The following is a 24,287-nucleotide window of genomic DNA, read 5'->3' as shown; positions in this document are numbered from 1 at the left end:
AGATGGCATGGATGGGCAGACTGTATAGGTTATATGGTCTCTATCTGTCTACATTCCTCTATAAAGACATCTAGTCTAACAGAAGAATAACAACTCTGGTTTACTGGATGGAAGCTGCAATCAAGCTGTTATCAGGTTGTTATCAGAACTGACATCAATGTAGGACACTTGGAGCTACTTTTTTATGTTCTTCAAGGATAGAACATAGTAACATAGTAGATGACGGCAGAAAAAGACCTGCATGGTCCATCCAGTCTGCCCAAGACAAACTCATATGTGTATACCTTACCTTGAATTGAATTTGTACCTGTCCTTTTCAGGGCACAGACCATATAAGTCTGCCCAGCAGTATTTCCCGCCTCCCAACCACCAGTCCCGCCTCCCATCACCGGCTCTGGTACAGACCGTATAAGTCTGCCCTCCCCTATCCTTGCTTCCCAACTACCACCCCCTCTTCCCCCCACCTGCTCCGCCACCCAATTTCAGCTAAGCTTCTGAGGATCCATTCCTTCTGCACAGGATTCCCGATTTCTCCATAAAAGACACTCTTATTACAGCTAAAGGGCTGTGTGTCCACACCACATCTGAGGGACAAGATCTGCGTTGGACCAGACAGACATCTGAGGGTCACGCTGACATCTGAAGGACTATATCAGGTTAGGTGCCATATATGCTTATAACAGTGCTCTGGGGTTAGAATGTTATCCAGGAACAAATCTAATACCACCCGATCTTATTTGAACCTACACTATCCGGACTGTTTTGGCCTCAAATACAAATCCACATATGCCTCCAACTTCCCTTTCCTGGGTACTCGACTGTGGAATGCTTTACTTAAACTAGTTAAATCAACCCAAAATTATCTAAAGTTTAGAAAATTATTAAAGTCCATACTATTCAAAAAGGTTTACCCTCCAAATTCAACATAATCAGCTTAATCTCTTTGGTTTCAAATAATCCAGAAAACACTTGAATCTACTTTCATTGCCATTCTACTGCTGTATATTATACCAAATTTTAATTTACTGTTTGTACTGTTTAATATGCCATTAATACTGTATTCCTGATTTAGCTTATGTAAGCCACGTTGAACCTACATCCAGTGGGAAAATGTGGGATATAAATGCTTTTAAATAAATAAATAAATTACTCTTTATACTTTAGAGTCCAGAAATGGATTTACCTACCAAGCTATGTCTGTAATAGGATTGTCTGTCTTTATTCTTGTTTACTCTATGTCATTTGCTGCTACAGTAAATAAAATAAGACCCTGTTTTTATAACATTTGGGTGTGGAATTAGTTTCTTCTATTACTTTGGCACTGTGGGCTTGGATCTAAGGATAAGGGCTGATACATTTACTCCTGTCGCTGTACTGACTGTTAGTTTTGTTTGGGACCCATTTCTGTCATAATTTACATTAAGTGTCAGGTACACTAACACACCCCAAAAAGAGTGCTATCTGTTTTGCGCCCACAGGTCTGTCACCAAAATTTCTCAACTACATTGGGCGCACCTCTTGAAGCCACTGGGATTTTCTTGGACATCGAGAAAAAAATCGCAGCTAAATGAAATTCAATTTTGGACAATAGGGGGCTGAGCATAAATCGTGGTCAGAACTCAGGCCCAATTGGGCCTATCAAACCGTGAAAAAGAGAGAAAACCTGAAGAGCTAAAAACACTAAGAACTAAGAGGGAAAATAACAAATCGTGAAACTAAAGAGAAAAATTAGGGGAAATACCTGCATGGGAAAGCACTACAAAAGCAGAGAAAAAAGCACTGAGAGGAGAGTGCAAAGATGCATCCTCCCTGCTCTGCGGAAAAACGAAAACTGAGAGACCCGCACTCAAACAGGTCGCAGTGGGACACTACTAGAATTTTCTTGAAACACTAGTCAGAGTCCACACTGAGCTCCATTGGATGTTGTCACCCACTTGAGAATACAACTGTAAATACTATTCTGTTCAATATGTTGTATTATTTTGCCGTGCATTATTTTGATTTTTTGATACATAATTTCCTGGAGTGCATACAGTGTATATAATACTATCATTAACAGAGTTATTAGGGGATGCAACTGGTAAACAGTGAAGAGGTTCTTCCCTGCTGTGTTCAAAAGAGCCCCTAATGTCCCTTTCTTAAAGAGGGGTGCTCATATAGGGGGAGCAGTGTTCCCTTTTAAGCTCTGCTAAACATCCAGTATCTAAGTAAAATTCAAAGTAGCTATAAACTACAGTCAAACTAGTAGGGAACACATGAAGAGTATGGTTCATGGAATTCTTTCCAACCTCCCTGCAAGTATTTATGTACATGTGTGTGTGTGCGCGTGCATGTCTGTGTATGCATCTGTAAGAAGTGCTCACAAGGACATCAACTCAGTCCTCAGAGGGAACATTGCTCGGGACCCTCCTAGCCAATCAGGTTTTCAGGATACCCACAATGAATATGCATGAGGTAAATTTTCATGCACTACGTCCATCACATTTAAATTTATCTCATGCATATTCATTGTGGGTATCCTGAAGAACTGACTGGCTAGGTGGATGTGAGGACTGGGTTGACAACCCCTGGCCTAATATAACCAACAAAACTGTACTACCCCTTTTCCAGCTCCCTATGCAACATCTCTACTACTGCAACCAAGAATGTCTAAATATCAGAGTTTGGTCAAAAACCTGACGATGATACAGACTATTCAATCCATCTAAACCCTATTGAAAAGCATAAACTCTTTCTATGATTTTACCCAAAAGGGTACATTCACTACTTATGTAGAGGAGTACAGGTGCACTTACATTCCCTGCTGTAAATGTGAACATTGGAAGGAGGATGATGGCTAGCTGGGCTTCAGGCATTTTTGTACACACTGCTGCAAGCACCGTCATTATAGCTCCAGACTGCCAAAAGAGGAAACAGAAAAAAATACAGAGTAAGCACATGTCAAATAGGTTAATATCATGGACTGCAATTTGCACTCTTTGTGTTATTGTCACACAGTAATTAATGTATTTTCTAATGTGTCTACTTCTGTACAGATACAGATTAACAAAGATCCCATACACAGAAAGATAAATGTGAGATTTCAGAAAGACAAATGTGAGATTTCAGAAAATTATGTTTTAACTAAAACTGACAAGGCTGCAATAGAAGGAAAAGGGGAATATTATCTAAACATTCAACTATCTGGCAGATCTCTCATCAGGGAGAGAAATTTAGTAGTGGTGTAACTGTTAAACATCTTCTGCTACAGCTTTTTCTCCTGGTGTCAGGAGCTGCAGCTCATTATTTCCACTACTAACATATCTCCCAGTTAACTCTTTAAGGCACTACACGTCTGTTCCCACTGAGCTACACAGGCCAGAGAACAGCTCATCTTGTTTTTTAAGACTTCAGAGACTGACCTTATAAGCCATGCATTAATGCTAAAAATGCAGGATCATGCATTTGGGCTACAAAAACGCAAGGGAGGGAGAGAGAGAGAGAGAGAGAGAGAGAGTACAAAGGGGTGAAGTATTTCTGTGCACAGAAGAGTAGAACCTGGAGGTGATCGTATCAGATGACCTTAAGGTGGCCGAACAATAGAAAAGTTGATGGCATAAGCCAGAAGGATGCTATCATCTAATGCTCCATCAGAAACATATAGACAGGGTGGAATCAGTCCAGATGATGGCTACTAAGATGGTCCATGTGTAACTCGAGTCTCACCCAGGTTAGCTCTAGACTAGGCCACAGAGGAATACTCTCATGCTACTTCAGCTCCACAGCTTCTGCTCACTCTCAGGCCATGCGCACCTAACGTCTCCCACTCCCTTGCAGTCAAACTGGGATGGGTAATGGTCTGGAGTAACATTTGGGGTTTTGGAAGACACTTATCTGACTCCGGGTCCTTCTGTTCTCATCAGTCCAAGAGAATTAAAACTCCAGGAGAATTAATAATAACTTGAACTTAGTTTGCAACTTCAGTAAGTAGAAAGCTTTGCTTCAATGATTTATCAATACAGTCAATGAAGTAATAGCTCCAATAACTCTGGATCAGACGTCAGTCATCTGTGGCACTCTTTCCTCACAACCACCAGGAGTGTTGCAAGGAGCAGTTACAGTTCAAGGTGTGTGTGTGTGTGTGTGTGTGTGTGTGTGTGTGTGTGTGTGGTGTGTGTGTGGTGTGTGTGTGTGTGTGTGTGTGTGTGTGTGTGTGTGGTGTGTGTGTGTGTGTGTGTGTGTGTAAGTGTGTGTAAGTGTGTGTAAGTGTGTAAGTGTGTGTAAGTGTGTGTGTGTGTAAGTGTGTGTGTAAGTGCTATCCTGCAGCCAGATAGAACCCCAGGCTGATTTCCACTCCTGGTAATCTGTGCTACCACCAGGTCTGGACCTCTTTACAACTAGTACACTGCGTCCTACCCTGAGCCCTGTTTATAGGCCGGATTTCCCAACCCGTCCTAAGGTCTGGCCCCTTCACCAGCTGCTACAAAATTGACAGCAACTACTACTACTACTATTTAACATTTCTAGAGCGCTACTAGGGTTACGCAGCGCTGTACAATTTAACAAAGAGAGACAGTCCCTGCTCAAAGAGCTTACAATCTAATAGAACTGTCCCTTTGGGTTAGCCAAACTGGAGTTGGTATTTATTTTATTTCCATGTTTTATCTTAATTTACTATCCCGCCATTTGGGAGCCTTCAAGGCGGTTTACATAAATAGAAAACAGAGAGAGAAGAGACAATGGCAGGACTAAACCATAAAAGGAAAGAGGGGGAGAAATCCATTTGTGACAGTACAGGAGGGAGAGGATAGAACAAAATGGAGGGGCAGCTTATACATTCCAGAGATCCCCAGGAGAGAAGAAAACCAATGAAAATTAGCCATATGCATCCCTAATATTTTAATGTTTTAATGTTTTAATGTCCGTCTTGAATTTAATTAATGAGGTTTCTAGTCTTAGTGAAGGTGAAAGGTCATTCTACAGAACGGGAGCTTGGACAGAGAAAATAGAGTGTCTAGTGTGTACGTGCACAAGGACATGATAACTGGGAACTACAAGTTGATTTTGTTGTGCAGACCTGAGTGATCTAGGAGGACAGTATGGGATGATGTGAGATGAGAGATGAGGTTCTCCCAAATTTAATATTTTATAACTGAGCAGTAGAATTTTATAAGTGATGCGATGAGTGATCGGTAACCAATGGGCCTCTAAGATGGGGTGTGATATGGTCATATCTTCTACTATTTCTTATTAGTCGAATAGCTGCATTTTGAATAATCTACAGTAATTTTAATTCTTTTGTTCTAAGTCCTTGATAGAGGGAATTGCAATAGTCCAACTGGGAAATGATAAGGAAGTGAATCAGGACTAAGAGCTGAAGGAAGGATAAGTGAGTGTATAGACCATATTAGGCAGAGTTTTAAAAAACATCCACGAATGACTTTAGCAATCTGTGTTTTAAAAGAAAGATCTAAATCCAGAACACCTAGAATATGGACAGAGTCCATTTGTATAACTGGAATATTAGAGGCAGATAGGTAATGGTAGTGAGGTCTGTCCAGCAGATGAGAAATGGATGAGCTTCGATTTCTCATAATTAAGAACAAGATAGTGTTCCTGAAGCCAGTTAGTAATAGTAGAAAGTTTAAGATTTAAATCCATAATATCAGTTGGTGTGCAGGTATCTAAGGTGTAGAGCACCTGGATGTCATCTGCATACAAACACAGTTAGTCCTGGGGATTGGGCTAGTTCAAGAAGGGAGGGGGCAGGAAAATGTTGAAAGGGATAGGTGAATAAGTAGATCCTTGTAGTACACCTATATCTGGATAGAACGGAACTGAGGTTGAGCCATTAAAGAGAACTGTATAAGAGCGGTCAGTAAGATAAGAGGTAAACCATTTTACAGCTATATCGGTGATACCAACAGAGTGAAGACAGCGAAGGAAAAGAGAATGATTTATCATGTCAAAAGCTGCAGAGAGGTCAAGTGATAAAAGGTCTGATTTTGACTGATCGAGCTTGATAGATGTGAGTCAGTATTAACCCAATAATGTGGTTTCAGTACTATGATGTTTCCTAAATGCTGTTTGATTGGGATGTAACATTCAAGTTTTGTTATGAAGTCAGTACGTTGATTATGGTGAATAAGTAGATCCTTGTGGTACACCTATATCTGGATAGAACGGAACTGAGGTTGAGCCATTAAAGAGAACTGTATAAGAGCGGTCAGTAAGATAAGAGGTAAACCATTTTACAGCTATATCGGTGATACCAACAGAGTGAAGACAGCGAAGGAAGAGAGAATGATTTATCATGTCAAAAGCTGCAGAGAGGTCAAGTGATAAAAGGTCTGATTTTGACTGATCGAGCTTGATAGATGCGAGTCAGTATTAACCTAATAATGTGGTTTCAGTACTATGATGTTTCCTAAATGCTGTTTGATTAGGATGTAACATTCAGGTTTTGTTATGAAGTCAGTACGTTGATTATGGTCTATGGACTCAATAATTTTGGCAGTATAAAGGAGGTTCACAAAAGGATAATAGTTCTTTAGATCTGTCGCTGCTTCGGTGATATTTTTGACCTTAGGATGAATAGTAGCTAGTTTCCAATAGTCAGGAACTGAACCTGACATAAAACTAAGAGTAACCATAATGTGTATAAATGGCAGAAGACAGTCAAGGAATAGTTTGATCAGAGTAGATGGGATGGGATCAGTGGGCACTGTGGTTGTTCTTAATCCTTGAATTCTACTTAGGCCAGTGATGGATAACATATTAAACTTGCCAAGTGTACTGCTTCTTAAACCAGACGTAGTCTCCTTCGAGGGTGCTGGGGTCGGGATTGAAGAAAGGAAACTGATTTGCAGAGTGGAAATCTTGGTCATAAAGTGAGTCGTTAAGGCTTGTGCAGAAGGTAGTGACTCTGGGGGGGGATTACAGTAGCCTTATAGGTAGTACGAGTTTGTAAGGTTCTGTAGAGGATGGAGGTGTTGTGTGCTTTGGTTATCACCACAGTATAATAGGGGGTTTTTTGCCTGTAGTTATCACCTTTTTGTAGGAATCAGCTGTAATCCTATAGATATATAGCGTCACAGGACAAGGATTTTGTCACCATCTCCTTTCTGGTTGTTGAAGTTGGCATTTGTGTTGTTGAAGGGTGATACCATGTGCTTGATGGTCTTGAATGAGAAGATGATTTTATAGAATTTAAAGGAGCCAATATATCTAGCGCTAAAACAAGGTCATTATTCCAAGACTGGATTTGTTCCAAAGGGGATGGTTGTTTAAAGGAATCCAAATCTAAATGTGAGTTGGACAGTAAGGAGGTTGGTGAAACATTTTTTAGATCATATTGCAATGTCTTTTTAGGTGGAGGTGGTGAACTGTTATCAAATGCTGAACAATTGAAGAGGATTAAAGAATGATCTAACCATGGGATCAGAACGAAAGAAGAGATATATAAAGAAATAGATGGATCCTGAATAGATAGGATAAGGTCAAGGGTATGACCTTTACAATGAGTAGGGCCAGATAGAAATTGAACTAGATTAAGATCAGAGATAAAGTCCGGGAGGTCCTGAGAGAATGGGGCAGTTGGGTCATTGTAGTTGAAGTTAAAGTCTCCCAATACTACATCTCCCAAGACTATATCTCCCACAAAATCTCAATTTGCTTATCCCGTGTCCCACCCCCCTCCCGCCTCCTCTACTCCTACTCCAGTGCTCACCTACCCTTGCTCATACCTCTCCTACTCCCTTCACCATTGCCCATCTCTACCTACCTATCCCTTTTATTATTATGCTATACTTACCTATATTTGCTCTATCAATACTTTGTAATCCCTATTACTATGTAAGCTGCATTGAACCTGCTTTGAGTGGGAAATCGCGGGGTACAAATATAATAATATAATTGGATGTGTTAAGACAAAAGTCAGTGATCAGAGCTTGTAAAAGAGTGAAAGAAGTGGCTGAGGGAGGTGGAGGAAGGTAAAGAAGTAGAAAGTCTAACAGGGGGGAGTTGTTAACACAAAAGTGAAGTAATTCGAGTAAAGGGTTTGGAGAAACTGAGAAATCTGTAACTGTCAATTTATTTGCATGGAGGACTGCTATTCCACCTCCTTTGTGAGCTGGACGATTACGTAAGAGGTACTGATAACCTGGAGGTGTCGCTTGGTTAAAATATGCAGCGTCAGTGTCTGTTAGCCAGATTTCAGTGAGAAAGAGAAGATCAAGTCTGTTAGAGGTAATGATATCAAAGACTAAAGAATGTTTGTGATGGGATGAGCAACAATTTAGTAATCCTGCAGATATCAGAACAGAGGGGACTGGAGGCAGAGGGGAAGAAGCTGTGAGCAGAGGAGTAGATGCAAGGTGACGTACCTTGGAAAACTGTGAGGAGGACAAGTGGTGAGATGGAAATCGGTGACTCCATATCACTGGGATAGGTAAGGAGAGGCACATAATAGTAAACAATGGTATCAGCATAATGGAAATGAAAAGAAGATGGTGATATAAAATATAATATATAATGAGCATAGCGGGGCGAACTCAGGCGCGTACAAAGGAGCATGTTGCGCTCCCCTGCACACTCTATCGGCATTCGAACGCAGTGCACGCCGCTAGAAGACTTCAGAACATGGGCGTAGACTGGGGTAGGCTAGGGGGGGCATGGATGGAGGGGAGGGAAGAGAGGAGAAATGCTGGACATGGATGGAGTGGAGGGCAGGGAAGAGAGGAGAAATGTTGGACAAGGATGGAGGGAAGGAAAGACAAAGGAAGAAGATGCACATGGCTGGAGGAGAAGGGAGGGAGGAGAAATGCTGGACATGGATGGAGGGGAGGAAAGACAGAGGAAGTAGATGCACATGGATGGAGGGGAGTGAGGAGAAATGCTGGATATGGATGGAGGGAAAACTGCTGAGTTTAAGGGCTGGTTTGGAGCACGTTGAGGGTAGATACTGAAACTCGAGGAAGGATAGGGACGGCTACAGATGGTAGACAGGATGCATAAGGACACAGGAGGATGGTGGACATGGTGAGAGAAAAAATATCAAATGGAAAGAAGACACTGCATAAAACAGAAGACACTGAGACCAAAGCGAATAGAAAAACTAAATGATCAGACAACAAAGGTAGAAAAAAGTATTTTATTCAGAATGTATTAATTGGAATATGTCAGCTTTTTGAAATGTGCATCTGTGATATTTTGCATGCACGTTTCAATTTTTCTGGTATTGCTGCATGCTGAGTCTGACTTCTTGAGTTAACTTTCCAGTTCAGTATTTTGCCTTCATATTTTGATTTCTAGTTCCTTGTGTCATGTCTTTTGTGTCATGTGTTTTTCATGTATGATCAAGGTGCAGTATTCTGCTAGCGTGTAGTATTTGCAGCCCTGTTTGTTTTGCTTTTTTTTCACGAGGTAGTGTGTTGGTGTTTTAGAGCCTGGTGTAATTACAGTTCTGCCTTTTCACTCATAAGGTTGTAGCTCGTCCTGTCCTTGGAATTAGTGCTGTTATGGTTTAGTAAGGATATGAGTGTGTTTTTGCACAAGTTTGTGTATAGCATTTTGCAGTAGAGAGATTGTGTGTTGGCCTTACTGAGGTGGCACCAAAACATCAGAAAGGGTGTAGAGCCTAAATTATGACACACTACCTCTTGAAGGATCTACATACAGAGCCTATGCATTTCTAAGGTCAACACTGGCATGGTATGGGAAAGGGGGTGGGGAAATACTACTGAAGAGGGAGTGATGGGTAAGGAGGAAAGAAGGAAGGGAGAAAGAGCTGGCTTGATATCTCATACATATTCATTATGGTTATTCCCAAAAAAAGCCAGCTTTTTCCCTTCCTTCCTTCATATTAGCGTATTCATTTAAATATATATATGCAAATTAATATGCTAATATGCTCCGCCCCGCCCCATCCTTTGCCCCCCCCCCCCAAATGAAACAGTCAAACTACGCCCATGCTTCAGAAATAAAGGCACTGTGTGTCACTTCTGGGAAGAGCGGGTTATGATACAGTGGGACTGCTGTAGTCACGGCAGTCAGAGAGTCTGAGAAAGGTCCCCTTAATCTTCTGCATGTCACTTGCAAGGGGGCTCGTAGGCAACTCAACACCTAGGCAACGAAGGATACTTTCCCGCTCTAATTCTATCTTTTTATTTCCTCCTAAACTCCTCCCAGGCACTTCCCCCAGGGACTCTCTACCTGGGCTCACTCTATCAGCAAATCCCATCTAACCAAGGGTTTATACATGGTCTTGTCATAAAGTACATGGGGGTAGAATTAAAGAAAGATGGGAGAGGAAGATATGAGAGAGACATTTAAACATCTCTGTGGTATAAATAAACAGGAGGTGGGCATCTTTCAACTGATAGAAAGCAATGGAATAAAGGTGAACAGGGATAAACTCAGACGTAATCTAAGGAAATATCTCTTTATAGAAAAGAATGGCTTCCCAGCAGAAGTGGAGGATTGTATCAGAATTCAAGAATGCACAGATTCTTCATCTATTATGATATTTTGCTTATTCATCCTGCAAATTTCTATGCCCCTGATCTGGGCCCATTACACATTGCTTTGGGAGACGATTTCAGATTGGCACTTTAACCATCGGCTTGTTCTTAATCCTAGTAAGACTACTACTTGCTGGATTACAGGTCCTCATTCCACTCCTTCTGCTCCTCTCTGGTTTTTTGATCACCCTTTCAGTTCAGTTCCTTTTTTTTTTCGGTATCTAGGAGTCATTATTGACTCCTGTCTTTTGTTTGAACAAGGTTCCTCAGGTGGCTAAATTAGGTTTCTTTTGGTTGCGTCTTCTTAGGTCAATACATAAACTTCTTGATTTTCCGGCACTGAACACTTTAGTTCATGCTTTCATTATATTCCGTTTAGATTATTGCAACCCTGTATATGATGGTATTACCCAGATCCAGCAACATTGTCTTTAGACTCTTCAAAACTCTGCAGCTTGTCTTTTACTTTATGCAAGAGTCATGTTCATGTTACTCCCTTGTTCCTTCAGTTACACTGGCTTCCTACCTTATTTAGGCCTTGGTATAAGATCTTAGTTCTTGCCCACAAAATTCATCACTCCGGTAATCCCACTCGTCTTTCTTCTGCTATTATCCCCTATACCCCGGCCCGCTCTCTTCGCTCCTTAGATAGGCACCATCTGGTCCTACCCTCCGCACGTTTTGCCCACTATGCCTTTTTCCACCTGGCACCTAAACTATGGAATGATCTATCCCCTTCTATTTGATCTGAGCTTTCCCTCCCTAGATTTAAAGCACCCCTAAAAGACCACTTCTTTAGCTGGACGTTTGGCATTGTTGTTTTTATAGTATTTTTAAAAAGTTATTTTAAATTTGCATTTTTTAAAATGTGCATTTTTTTTTAAATGTATGTGTGAGGGGGTCACGTGATGCGCTGAGAGGGCAAGACGTTAATCGCTGCTCTCCGAGGCCAAACACCTAAAACCGACATAATTCGGCATTCAAACTGCACAGAAATAGCTGAAAAGACCTCACAGAACAAGGAGAAGTCGTGGATGGACAAATTTGTCGAAAAAATCGAGTAAAACAATGCCTGCCCGGAGCGTCAAAAAGGAGTCAGAGAAACCGCGAACAGCGGACTCGGGCGCGGAGCGTCAGACACCATGCAGCGGGCTCTCCTTCACAGAGGAGCAGCTGCTACAATTAACCACCGCGGTGACCCGAGCACTGGAACCGCGCTTCGAGCAACTATCAGCACAGTTTGGAAGCTTTGAAACCAGGCTAACAGATGTCACGAAACAGGCGGGTGAAGTTAGAACACCGACTCTCCGTTCTGGAAGACACCCCACCCCCCATTACAGCAATCGGTCACACAGTTGCAAGAAACAGTGAAGGCGCTCAATGAAAAACTAGATGACCTCGAGAACAGGTCAAGGCGCAGCAACTTGCGGATAATTGGCTTACCTGAGTCGGTCAGCGACACTGCCCTAGCTACGGTAGTGGAAAACTGGCTGAAGTCAGAATTTGCCTTGTCAGATCACTCGGGGGCCCTATGCCTGGAACGAGTACACAGAGTTGGAAGAATTCAAGATGGCCGCCAGACCCCTCGTGCAGTTCATTCTAAAGGTGCACAACTATTTGCACAAACTAGAGATCTTGAGAGGCTATAGATTAAAGAGGGAAACAATAAAGTATGATGGACATCTCATACGAATTTTCAAGATTACTCAGTTTCCTGCAAGAACGACGGAGGAAGTTTAATCCACTCTGCCGCCGGCTGCAAGATCTCCAGATAAGATTCATGTTCACCTATCCTGCAACGCTACGCATCCGCCATATTGGAGGATGGAAAGCATTTGATTCCGATCAAGCAGCCAAAGAATTTATCACTGGACTGGAGAACGCGAGGCCTGAACAGAAGGGCCGGGAGGCTGGGAATGACATAGCGTAAGCTGACTCTGGTGGCTGTAACTGGTGCAGTAAGTAATGTTAGATGAGAACATGTTAATAGCATTAAGGTGAGAAGCCTCGTGCATGGTAGGGACTCCCCAGTTAACACAATAGGTAGATGGATAGAGAGATAGGGGAAGGAAGGAGTTTGGGGAAGGATAGATCGGGGGGGGAGGAAGGGGGGGAGGAATTCCATAGGGGGACAACACAAGATATAAACATTTGTGAAGGCACATACATTTGGGTCAGTCTGACACTTCAAATAGTTTACACAGGAAGCAACTAAGAGACACACAAAGGAGCGGTGTGCAGTGGGAAGAGAAAAACCCGGAGCAAGGCTGGGTGCCCTGGGGCAATAAACAACAACAATCTTCGCGACTTGAGAACCACATAGATATAAATGTCGATGGGTAAAGTACGTTTGGCCTCTTGGAATGTGGGGGGTATTTCCTCCCCGATCAAGAGAGCTAAAATTTTGGCAGCCCTCAATCGACACAAAGTGGAATAGCGTGTCTCCAGGAGACGCGACTCTCCCAGGAAGAACATGAGAAACTTAAGCGCCACTGGGGGGGAGAGGTGTTTTGTTCCCGGCCACAGGTCGCAGAGGGGGAGTAGCCATTTAATTCACAAAACACTCATGTGCTCCGCAGCTCTGCGGTTTAAGGATGGAGAGGGAAGACTGTGGGAGTCAAACTTAACTTGCAGGGCAAGGAGTTACTACTAGCATCGGTTTATGGGCCCAACGCACGTGCTCAACAATTCTATGCCCAACTGTTGGCACGCTGCCAGAGTCAAGGAATGCAGCCACTAATACTAGCTGGAGATATGAACTTGGTTATGGATGCAGATTTAGATAGATCACACACATCGAAGCAGCGTGCGGTTCTCTCCCCCTCCATTCTGGAACTCTTCTGTCAGGAACTAGGATTGGTGGATCCTTGGAGGACCCTACATGGAGAGGAGAGAGACTACACACACACTTCCAGAGCACATCAAACACAATCGAGAATAGATTACATCCTTGCCTCCCAAGATATTTTTGCCAAAATCACGTCAGCCACGATAGGACCAGAAGAGATCTCTGATCACTCCCCCATTTGGGTAGAGATTGAGTCTGGGGCATCTTCGCAAGGGGCGCCAGGGTGGAGGTTTCCAGCATACCTGACCTCCTCCAGGGAGTTCCAATTACATTTACAGAAGAAATGGGAAGAATTCACAGAACACAACTCTGAGCACTCAGAGGACTCTATTTTGTTTTGGTCCACTGCCAAGGCGGTGCTCAGAGGCGAGATAATCGCATATGTAAGCAACCGGAACAAAAAGATAACACAGAGAATAGTGGCTTTGGAAAAGGAGTTGAGAGGGGCGAGAAGAAAATACACCAGGGATCCCACCCAGCCCCACTTTGAATTACTCATGTCCATCAAAGCAGCCTTAAATAGTTTAATACATGAAAGGACAATGAAATCCTTGCTGTTTAGGAAATACCAGCTCTATAAATTCGGGGATAAAGCAGGCAGGATGATGGCCAGGCTAGTGAAAGGCGCCCGGAAACCACACTTTATCCCAGCTATAAGAAGGAAGGGGGGCGGGATCCCAACAACCTAAAAGAAATTGCCCAGACATTTTTCACACCATTCTCCACATTATATGGGGAAAGCGAGAGCACAGAAGCAAAGAGACAGCTATTAAGGCTTATTTGCAAAACCGAGAGTTGAGGGATGTCCTGACAGCCCACCGGGACTTGTTAAATCAGCCCAGTGGCGGCAAAGGAGCTACAGAAAACCATAGGGGCCTTGAAACATCAATTCTGCACCGGGTCCCGATGGGCTGTCCGGGGAATTCTATAAAATGCTGAAAATGCAGATTCTAGGCCCACTGACGGATTACCTTAACTCGGTGGTGGAGGAGGGCAGCCTCCCACGACATGAAAATATGGCCGCCATTTGCCTCATTCCCAAAAAGACAAGGACCCCCTAGAACCTAGCTCCTACCGGCCAATCTCACTCATAATGTAGAAGTTAAATTATTGTCACGCATACTGGCAGATAGGCTGGCGCCCCTAATGCCACAACTGGTGCACGAGGAGCAAGCCGGGTTTGTGAGGGGCCGCCAGTCTGTCCTTAACGTCAGGAAACTAATTTTAGCAGTGCTGTCAGGGGAACATCCAGAGACAGAAAAGATGCTTGCGAGCCTAGACGCGGAACGTGCTTTTGACAGAGTGGAATGGCCATTTTTGTTTGAAGTCCTGAAGGACAGAGGAATGTCAGGGTGGTTCCTTCAAGCGGTGAGGTCATTGTATACAACTCCACGGGCTAAGATTAGGGTAAATGGGGTCCTCACAGAAGCTTCGCCATTGAAAGGGGCACCAGGCAGGGCTGCCCCCTGTCCCCTTGCTTTTCTTGTTAACGCTCGAACCGCTGCTGGCGGAGATTCGGGGGAATAAAGACATAAAGGGCATACAGGTGTCCGGGAGGGAAATAAAGGTGCTCGCATATGCGGATGATGTGCTGATGTTGCTGAGCGAGCCGCAGGGTTCATTGCCGGCTCTCCTCTCCGTCCTAGATAGGTATGGACATCTCTCGGGCTACAAGCCAACCGAACAAAGTCCCTGGCCCTACCAATTAGTGGACAATGGAACACACATGGAGGGGCCCGTTTCCACTATTATGGCAAAAAATCAGATCAGATACCTGGGAGTCATTATACCAGCAGATATGACAAAACTATATGAGATCAATGTCCTTTCCCCTAATAGAGACAACCAGGAGATTACTACAGACGTGGGGCGCATGTCCTCTCTCTCATCGCGGGTCGGGTGGGTCTTTTTTAACATGATGATCGCCCCAAAATGGCTTTATACGTTCAGATGTTGCCCCTATATCTGAAGTCAAGGGAGGGAGCGGGTCCTTAACCATTTGATACAGCAGTTTCTGTGGAATCGGAAGAGACCCAGACTGCCAATACAGGTGATACAGAAACCGAAATCACATGGGGGGATGGGACTGCTCAGCATTAGACACCTAACGATAGCGTGTGCCATGAGGCACATCAGAGATTGGCTAACGGGAGCACAAGATTTCTCGGCCACGCTCTTAGAGATGGGTTGGCCCCCACTGCACACCTGGGATGGGGATTACATTCTTCAGGGCAGGGATTGGAGGAGGAGTTTGGAAAGCACCCGTTAATGACAGCAGCCAGAGGAGCATGGCAGTGGCTATGTAAGAGACATCATTTCGAATGGAGGGCGACCCCGTTCCTACCACTGTTTAACAACCCAGACTTCCCGGAAGGGACTTCCTCGGCAGCCTTCGCCAGATGGAGGAGGAATGGGAATAAGAGTTATTTGTCAGTTGGTGTCGGAGGAGGGCAAGACGCGAACATTTGCAGACCTGCAACAGGAATTTAAATTGACTGAACGTGACCGGTTTGCTTATTTACAAATCCAGCATTACATCACAGCTTTGGGCTGGAGCAATCTGAGCGAAGACGTACAGATACCTTAAACACCTGCCCTGACACTGGGAGCACAAAACTCAGTGCCGTTAAAATTCCATCATAGATTCCTGCAGGACTCAACAGAGGACATAGATTACCATACCAGAGCACAAAAATGGGCGGTCGACCTGCAGGTCGAAATTACAGGAGAAGTATTGAGCAGATTTTGAACTCCATACGCAGAACATCTCTTTTCACTCGATTCTGGGAGATGCATATAAATTTGCTTTAAGACTGCATGTCTCCCCAACGAGGGCCTTTAAGGCAGGCTTTGGTCTTCAGCTGCCTGCCCATGGTGTGCGGAGGCCCCGGCCTCGCTGGCCCACATGTTTTGGTTTTGTCGACATGTGTCCAAACTGTGGACTCTCATTCTTGGGGAGACGAAGAAATACTGGGGGCGCACTGTTAAGAGACAACCTTTACTTCTTTTCGGAGACTTTAAGCAAACTAAACCCACATTGCCAGGTTTTTGCTCGTTTGTTCAGCGGGCTGTCCTGATGGGAAAACGGGTCATCCTCCTCCATTGGAGAGAACACAGGGGACCATCTATTGGAGCATGGAGGTCACAAATGATAGAACTGCTGAAGTTGGAGAGGCGTGGAGTTCAAGATCTGGATTCCATAGAGGGTCGGGGGTTCCAAAGAACATGGGCAGGCTTTTGGGACACACTGCAACCCCTAGCACGCAGTAGGCTTTTGAATAGATAGTGTCATAGGAACGAAGGACAGACTGTTGAACGTTATCTTGTGTGGCGGGCCCGGGGGGGGGAAGGGAAAAGGGGGGGAGGGGGGGGGGCGCTCTATTTGGGAGGGGGAGGGGGGGGAAATGGGGGGGTGGGGAGAAAATAGCACACCGTTGTTAGTCAGACACATTTGAACCAGTGGAGATGTTTGTACATGGATTATGTCTGTCAAGTTGGTTATGACTTTATAATAAACAGATTTAAACACTAAAATGTATGTGTGCACATCTGTAGAACTAGTCCTCTTTCCTAATCTTTTTTAGGCGTTCTTTTTCTCCTTTTTATTTTGACCTTACCCATATCAAGGCGGTATATCAAACAAAGAAATAAACATAAACAAAAAGCACAGAGGATCTCTAAAAGAAAGGAAGAGATTTTAGAACTGGTTGGTATGGATGGGCAGATTTGATATGACATATGGTCTTTATCTGCAATCATGTTCTATGTTTCAATGACTGGGAAACGGGACCAAGAAGGAGCAAAGACAGATAATAGGAAACTACAACTGAAAAAGAAAGTGATAGTTTAATGGGAAAGACAGGTCAGAAGAAAGGAGGCTGCTGAAAAGTCAAATTAGAGCAACCATAAGTACATAAGGATTGCCATACTGGGACAGACCAAAGGTCCATCAAGCCCAGCACCCTGTTTCCAACAGTGGCCAATCCAGGTCACAAATACCTGGCAAGATCCCAAAACAAAGTACAAAATATTTTATGACCTAGTCCTAGTATTTCTGAAAAGTGTAAACAGACGCTTCACGTCTACCCATTCAATTCCACTCATTATTTTATAGACCTCTATCATATCTCCCTCAGCCATTTTTTCATATCTCTCCTCAGCGCTTTGCATTTGACTTGACATTCCTTATGCTGTTTCTTATTATTTTCAGTCGGTTCCTTCTTCCATTTTCTAAAGGATTTTCTTTTAGCTCTAATAGCTTCCTTCACCTCACTTTTTAACCGTGCCGGCTGTTGTTTGGTCTTCCGTCCTCCTTTTTTAATACACAGAATATATTTGACCTGGGCTTCCAGGATGGTGTTTTTGAACAGCATCCAAGCTTGATGTAAATTTTTGACCCTCGAAGCCTCTCCTCTAAGTTTTTTTTTCATTGTCCTTCTCATTTTATCGTGGAGTGGCTTAATAGAACGTTGCCAGCGAAATAGATCGCCAGCGATCTATTTTGGCGGTGGCGCAACAGCTGGCCAGAACTGTATTATCAAAAAAGTTGGCCGGCCATCTTTTTTTTCAATAATACGGTTTAGCCCGGCCAAATGCCAGAATTCGCCGGATTTGAGATGGCCGGTTTTGTTTTCCAGCGATAATGGAAAAAAATGCCGGCCATCTCAAACCCGGCGAAATCCAAGGCATTGGTCGTGGGAGGAGCCAGCATTTGTAATGCACTGGTCCCCCTCACATGCCTCGGCACACTAGGGGGCACTCTAAAAAATGGTTTAAAAAATACTACAACCTCCCAGGTGCATTGCTCCCTTACCTTGGGTGCTGAGCCCCCCAAATCCCCCCCAAACCCACTCCCCACACCTCTACTCCATTACCATAGCCCTTATGGGTGAAGGGGGCACTTACATGTGGGTACGTGGGTATTGGGGGGGGGGGGTTGGCGGGCTCAACACTTAGCACCACAAGTGTAAACAGGTAGGGGGGGGATGGACCGGGGTCTGCCTGCCTGAAGTGCACTGCACCCATTAAAAATCTGCTCCAGGGACTTGCATATGCTGTCAGGGAGCTGGTATGACATTTAGGCTGGCACAGAGGCTGGCAAAAAAGTGCTTTATTTTTATTTTTTTTCGGTGGGAGGGGGTTGGTGACCACTGGGGGACTACAGGGAGTCATCCCCCATTCCTTCCAGTGGTCATCTGGTCATTGGGGCACCTTTTTGAGGATTGGTCGTGAAAATAAAAGGACTAAGTAAAGCCGGCGAAATACTGCTAACGCCGCTTTTTTTTTCCCCATTATCCGCGAAAGCCGGCATCTGTAGTCACGCTCATGCCCGCCCATGTCCCACCTTCGCTTCACCGGCGACACGCCCCTTTGAACTATCTATATGCCTACAAATGCCTAACCAGTTATGACTCTTTGAAGTGCGTAAACATTACTAGATTAAAAGTTCATTTTGCCACTTCTGAAGTGGAAAATCAAGGAGGAACAAAAACTGCCACGTATCAAATCTACATGATGTCCCCTGAAAGAATTGATCCTGTTTTGGAAGCATTTGAAAAACTTGTTTTGCAGGATATTATACGATTAGGACATCACTATAATCAAATTTTTTTTTAATTTGACTAAACAGATATGTATACTTAAAGAATTACAACAGGATCCCACCTTGGTTATTAAACGTACAGATAAAGGGGGAGGGATGGAGGTCACGTGACGCTAGTTCGGGAGAGGACGCTAGCAGCTTCGCTCCCGCTCTCTACCCGCCAAATCGCAATCACCAGCCTGGAAAACATCGTGAAAATCACCCAATTTGTAATATATATAAGCGGATACGCAGCCAAACTTTGAAAAGAACTCCACAGATGTCAGCGAAGAATTTGCGAAAAGAAAAAAGTAAATTAACGGAGGACAAGATGGCGGCCCCGGCGAGCCCGGCGGCCTCACAGGTGGATCCGCCTGGGCAGCCGAAATTGTCGGCGATGTCACCAGCGCCATGGAAGTGATCCTGGAAAAAAAACTGGCACCCTGGCAACGAAGCTGGAGACTCTAAACAATAATGTTGCCCAAATAGGAGAAGATATTGGCCGCATATCAGCAGCGTGCTAGCGATGTGAAGACCGCATGGTGCAATTAGAAGAAGCACAAACCAAGCTCACAAAGCAGGTTGAAGGCTATGCTGCTAAAATAGAGGACTTAGAAAATAGATCCTAGACGTAACAATTTGCGTCTGGTGGGAATTCCCGAAAACCAGGGAGAACATGATTAAAAAAAGTTTTCTGGAAACCTGGCTGGCAAGGGAATTGGAGCTCCCTGCAGCACTGGGCCCTTTGCGGATTGAAAGGGCACACCGCTTGGATTAAAGCAGGTAAATGTGACACGGCCCAGAGTGATAATCTGCAAGGTCCTCAATTTCACTCATAAAACAGCGATCTACAGGCGATTCTAAGTGGCAAGGAGCTGGTATGCGGAGCCCAGAAAATATTATGCTTCCAAGACTATTCAGCAGGGTTCTCAGCTCAACGGAAGCTATTTCCCCTATCTGCACAGAATTAGTGAAGCGCAGATTCGCTTCGCGTTGTTGTACCCAGCAAGGCTCCGGATCACATATCAATCATCCACATATATTATTCTTCGGTGGAAGAGGCGCAGAAATTTTTGCACCGGCTGGATGGCGAGCGCTGAGATGGAAGGAGACACCATAAGTGGCTTGGTAACTTGATGGCGCAGTAGCGCAGGTGGAATATAAATATTAAGAGGTTTGTTTATAAGTGTTTCATTTTTGGATGTCATTGCTTAACTAAAAATATGACATTGAGAAGTTCTACAGGACCACAAACCGAAGACTGGAACTCTGAACTGCATTAAGATTAATTAATGGAGACTCTACCATGGGTTGGTTAAAGGTAACCAGGGGTATCAGAACTTTGAATGTATAAGCAGAATTGAAATGAGACAAAAAGAAGGGTAAGATTGGGTGCAGGGTAGGCACTAATGTTTTACAATAATATGATAAGAGGAAGGAAGATATGGAGTAATATCTTGGGTGGTTAAGGGGAAATATAAAAGGGCAAAAGGGGAGAATGGGTTTTAAGATTCAAGATTTTGGGTGAAGGGGGCGTTAGAGGTGACCTAACTCCTTCTGGGGGCATCGGGGAATAGGAAGGGTATGGTAATTTTAGGGGAAGGAGCAGGGAAGGGAGGGAAAGAAGGGAAGGGAAGGGGAAGGGTAGGGGTTCAGATAGGTGGGATTACACTGTGGATAATGGGAATAAAAGCTGATATATATTGGTACATGGACAACAGGCCAACATCAATACATAAGATCTGGGGGACGAGGAGAAGGAGGGGCCAGGGGCTGGGCTGGCTCTTCCATGCGGAAATGGATGTGACACGGCACATCACCTATGGGCAATTAATAGATCATGGTTAAAATAGTAACCTGGAATGTTGGAGGTATACATTCCCCAATAAAGAGATCTAAAATATTACATTACCTACAGCGAATAAGAGCAGATATAGTATATTTGCAAGAAACACATTTAACTGACAGTGAACATGCTAAATTAGAGAGATGGTGGGTGGGCGACTGTTATTGCTTCTGCAGCTGTTGGGCGTAAGGGTGGTGTGGCTGTTCTTATCAGGAAGGGAGTGCCACACAACTCACTAATATCGTGAAAGATCCTGAGGGACGCTTTATCTTGCTTCAGCGGTGTGTAGCCCGTCAGCAGGTTTTGCTGGGCAGCATATATGCCCCAAACCAGCTGGACCTTAATTTTTATAAAAGGTTAGTGGCAGTTTTAGGCTAATGTAGATGCATCCCCCTTGTTATTGGGTGGGGGATTTTAACATGACATGGGACCCAGCAGTGGATAAGTCTAATCCTCCTCCAGGACAGTGACGATCTGGGTCTAAGGGACTACCTAATTTCTGTGCATTACTCAACCTTATAGATGTTTGGAGGACACTTCACCCCACTGACAGGGAATACACTCATCAATCTAGGGCCCATAACACACATTCTAGAATAGATTATTTGCTGTTCTCCCGCGATCGCTCTTCTCGGACATTTCAGAGGCGAAATTGGCCCTTGTGTAATATCAGATCATGCTGCGGTGTGGTCAGTTTGGACCCCGGGGACTCAAAATACTTGTGCGAAGACCTGGCATTCCCTAGTTATTTGTATAATGATGGGCAGTTTAAAGAATATCTAATAGGGAAGTGGACAGAGTACCTGCGACATAACGAGGGGCCCACAACAGATGCTACACTATTATGGGAAGCGGCCAAGTCGGTACTACGCGGCGATATAATCAGCTACGTCAGCCATTATAAGAAGGCCAGGGACAGGGAGATCTTACGGTTGGAAAGCAGTTAAGACAACTGCGGCAACTGTTTGGCCAACAACCGTCGTCTGGAGTCCATCGGGACATTTTGGCGGTCCAAACTACTTTAAATTCTTTAATTCATGAACGAGCGGTCAAATCACAACAGTATTATAAATACCACCTCTATAAACATGGGAATAAAGGAGGGAAAATGCTGGCAAGATTGGCGACCCCAAAGAAGGTCAAGAGACAAATTTTGACACTTCGACAAGGGGGACAACTCCTTCACACTGATGCGGAAATAAGTGATGTATTTAAAACTTTTTTCCAACAATTATATGATACAGAGGATGAGGGGGGCTTAGCAGGTGATTTTACTTGGGTAATATTGCGACACCTACTATAACACAATCAGATAACAAAGATTGAATGCGCCTGTTACCACGGATGAGGTTAGTTGGGCTATTGCTAATAGTAAGGTGGGGAAGGCGCCGGGTCCTGATGGACTTAAGGCAGAGTTCTATAAAATGATGGGAGACCTCTAGTGCCAGCGTTGACTAATGCATTTAACTCTTGGGTAACACTTGTCGCTTACCGAACCATCTTAACCTAGCTCAAATTATAGTACTGCCGAAACCACAGAGAGACCCTACCCTAGTGACATCATATAGACCTATATCCTTCTAAATCAAGAGGTAAAAAATATTGAGCAAAAATACTTGCCAATAGATTAAGTAGAGTGCTCCCAGACATAGTGCATGAAGCACAAGTAGGATTCGTGCAGGGAAAATCGGTGGCAAGGAATTAAGGTGTATTCTAGCTTCCCTGGAACGTTTAGGCGATGACAACGGCATTATACATCCGCACACCTGGACTCCATACCCTTCCTAATAACACCAACATTCTATTCGCTTTCCTAGCCGCAGCAGCACACTGAGCAGAAGGTTTCAAGCGTATCATCGACGACGACACCAGATCCCTTTCTTGATTCCGTAACTCCTAACGCGGAACCTTGCAAGACGTAGCTATAATTCGGGTTCCTCTTACCCACATGCCATCACTTTGCACTTGTCAACATTGAACTTCATCTGCCACTTGCACGCCCATTCTCCCAGTCTCGCAAGGTCCTCCTGTAATCGTTCACATTCCTCCTGCGACTTGACGACCCTGAATAATTTTGTGTCATCGGCGAATTTAATTACCTCACTAGTTATTCCCATCTCTAGGTCATTTATAAATACATTAAAAAGCAACGGACCCAGCACAGACCCCTGCGGGACCCCACTAACTACCCTCCTCCACTGAGAATACTGGCCACAGCAATCCTACTCTCTGCTTCCTATCTTTCAACCAGTCTTAATCCATAATAATACCCTACCTCCGATTCCATGACTCTGCACGGGCTAGAGTGATGGTGAATGGGTAAACTCCGGAGATTTTGAGATACGGAGAGGGACTAGGCAAGGGTGTCCTTTGTCTCCCTTGCTCTTTGCCCTGTACCTGGACCCCTTGATTCGAGATATGAGCTTGTGGTCGGCGGTTCATGGGGTGCAGATTTGGGGCTCAGGAGTTTAAGGGTTGCGGCAGTCGCTGATGACCTTCTGGTAGTGCTCACGGAACCACAGGAACCCGGGCAGCTCTCTTAAAACTTTTCAAGAATTTGGGACTTATTCGGGGTTCAAATTAAATTGTTGAAAATCAGAGGCGCTAGCGATACCGGAAACCACGAAGCGATTATGGCCGGAACAATTCCCGCTGCGATGGGAGTTGGATTCGTTTAGTACCTGGGGGTCCTACTTACTACCAGACAAAGACTCTTTATAGTTTAAATGTTAAGAGACTTATGGACAAAACAGAGCAGCAATTGGAAATGTGGCGCCCACTGACACTGTCCCTATCGGGCGGATATGTCTCATTATAATGGTATTCCTCCCCAGGTGGTTTATATATGTTACAATTCTGCCACTGACTTTGTTAAAAAAGGACTTAAGACTTTTTTATCGCTTAATTTCAAAGTTTTGTTGGGCACACAAAAAGGCCAGAGTAAGATTAACACGCCTATGGGGAGGGTGGCAACAGGGAGGGCTGGGATTACCTAATATGCAATATTATAACATAGCTTGTCTCTTACGACATGTCAGGGACTGGGTATTTTCCACTGATTATCATACACCCATTGACATGGAGGGAGATCTCTTTAAACCTTATACATTGATATCTTTATTGCATGCAGACAGACCTACATTACCAAAGGCCTTTCGACAGTCAATGCTTTTGGGCCCACTGCAGGCCGCATGGAAGTTCTTGGGGAAGTGTTTGGGGGGAGACGCACACACAACAGAGCTTTTGACCATTGTGGGGAATCCAGGATTTATACCCGGGTTAGCGAATCAGACTTTTGTGAGGTGAGCACAGGCAGGTATTAGGGATATTGGACAAGTGGTAAACTCAGAAGGTCTGATTAAAGATTTAGGGCAAATACTCCACAGGGGAAACTAGCATGGGGCGTATGGTTCGCTTCACTGTCATTGAAACATTATATCAGGACCTTAGATACTGAAGTGCTAAAAAGTGGCCTGGGCAAGAAGATTCAGGAGCTGTTTATAGAGCTCTCAG

At 44.2% G+C, this 24,287-nt stretch overlaps 1 protein-coding gene across 3 annotated transcripts in view; it reads right to left on the bottom strand.

Moving 5' to 3' along the window:
- PARL (presenilin associated rhomboid like) overlaps positions 1 to 24,287 on the bottom strand; it is a 598,848-nt gene that overhangs the window by 181,719 nt on the left and 392,842 nt on the right. For all 3 annotated transcript variants that reach the window (XM_030217136.1, XM_030217137.1, XM_030217138.1), the window contains exon 8: positions 2,796 to 2,897. In XM_030217136.1, coding sequence (XP_030072996.1) covers positions 2,796 to 2,897 — 102 coding nt within the window. The remainder of the gene's footprint in view (positions 1 to 2,795; positions 2,898 to 24,287) is intronic.

The sequence above is a fragment of the Microcaecilia unicolor genome, chromosome 10 (genome assembly GCF_901765095.1).
Source record: "Microcaecilia unicolor chromosome 10, aMicUni1.1, whole genome shotgun sequence".
Taxonomy (NCBI): Eukaryota; Metazoa; Chordata; class Amphibia; order Gymnophiona; family Siphonopidae; genus Microcaecilia; species Microcaecilia unicolor.
The sequence above is the reverse complement of the archived record's forward strand: the minus strand, read 5'-3'. Positions and strand labels throughout refer to the sequence as shown.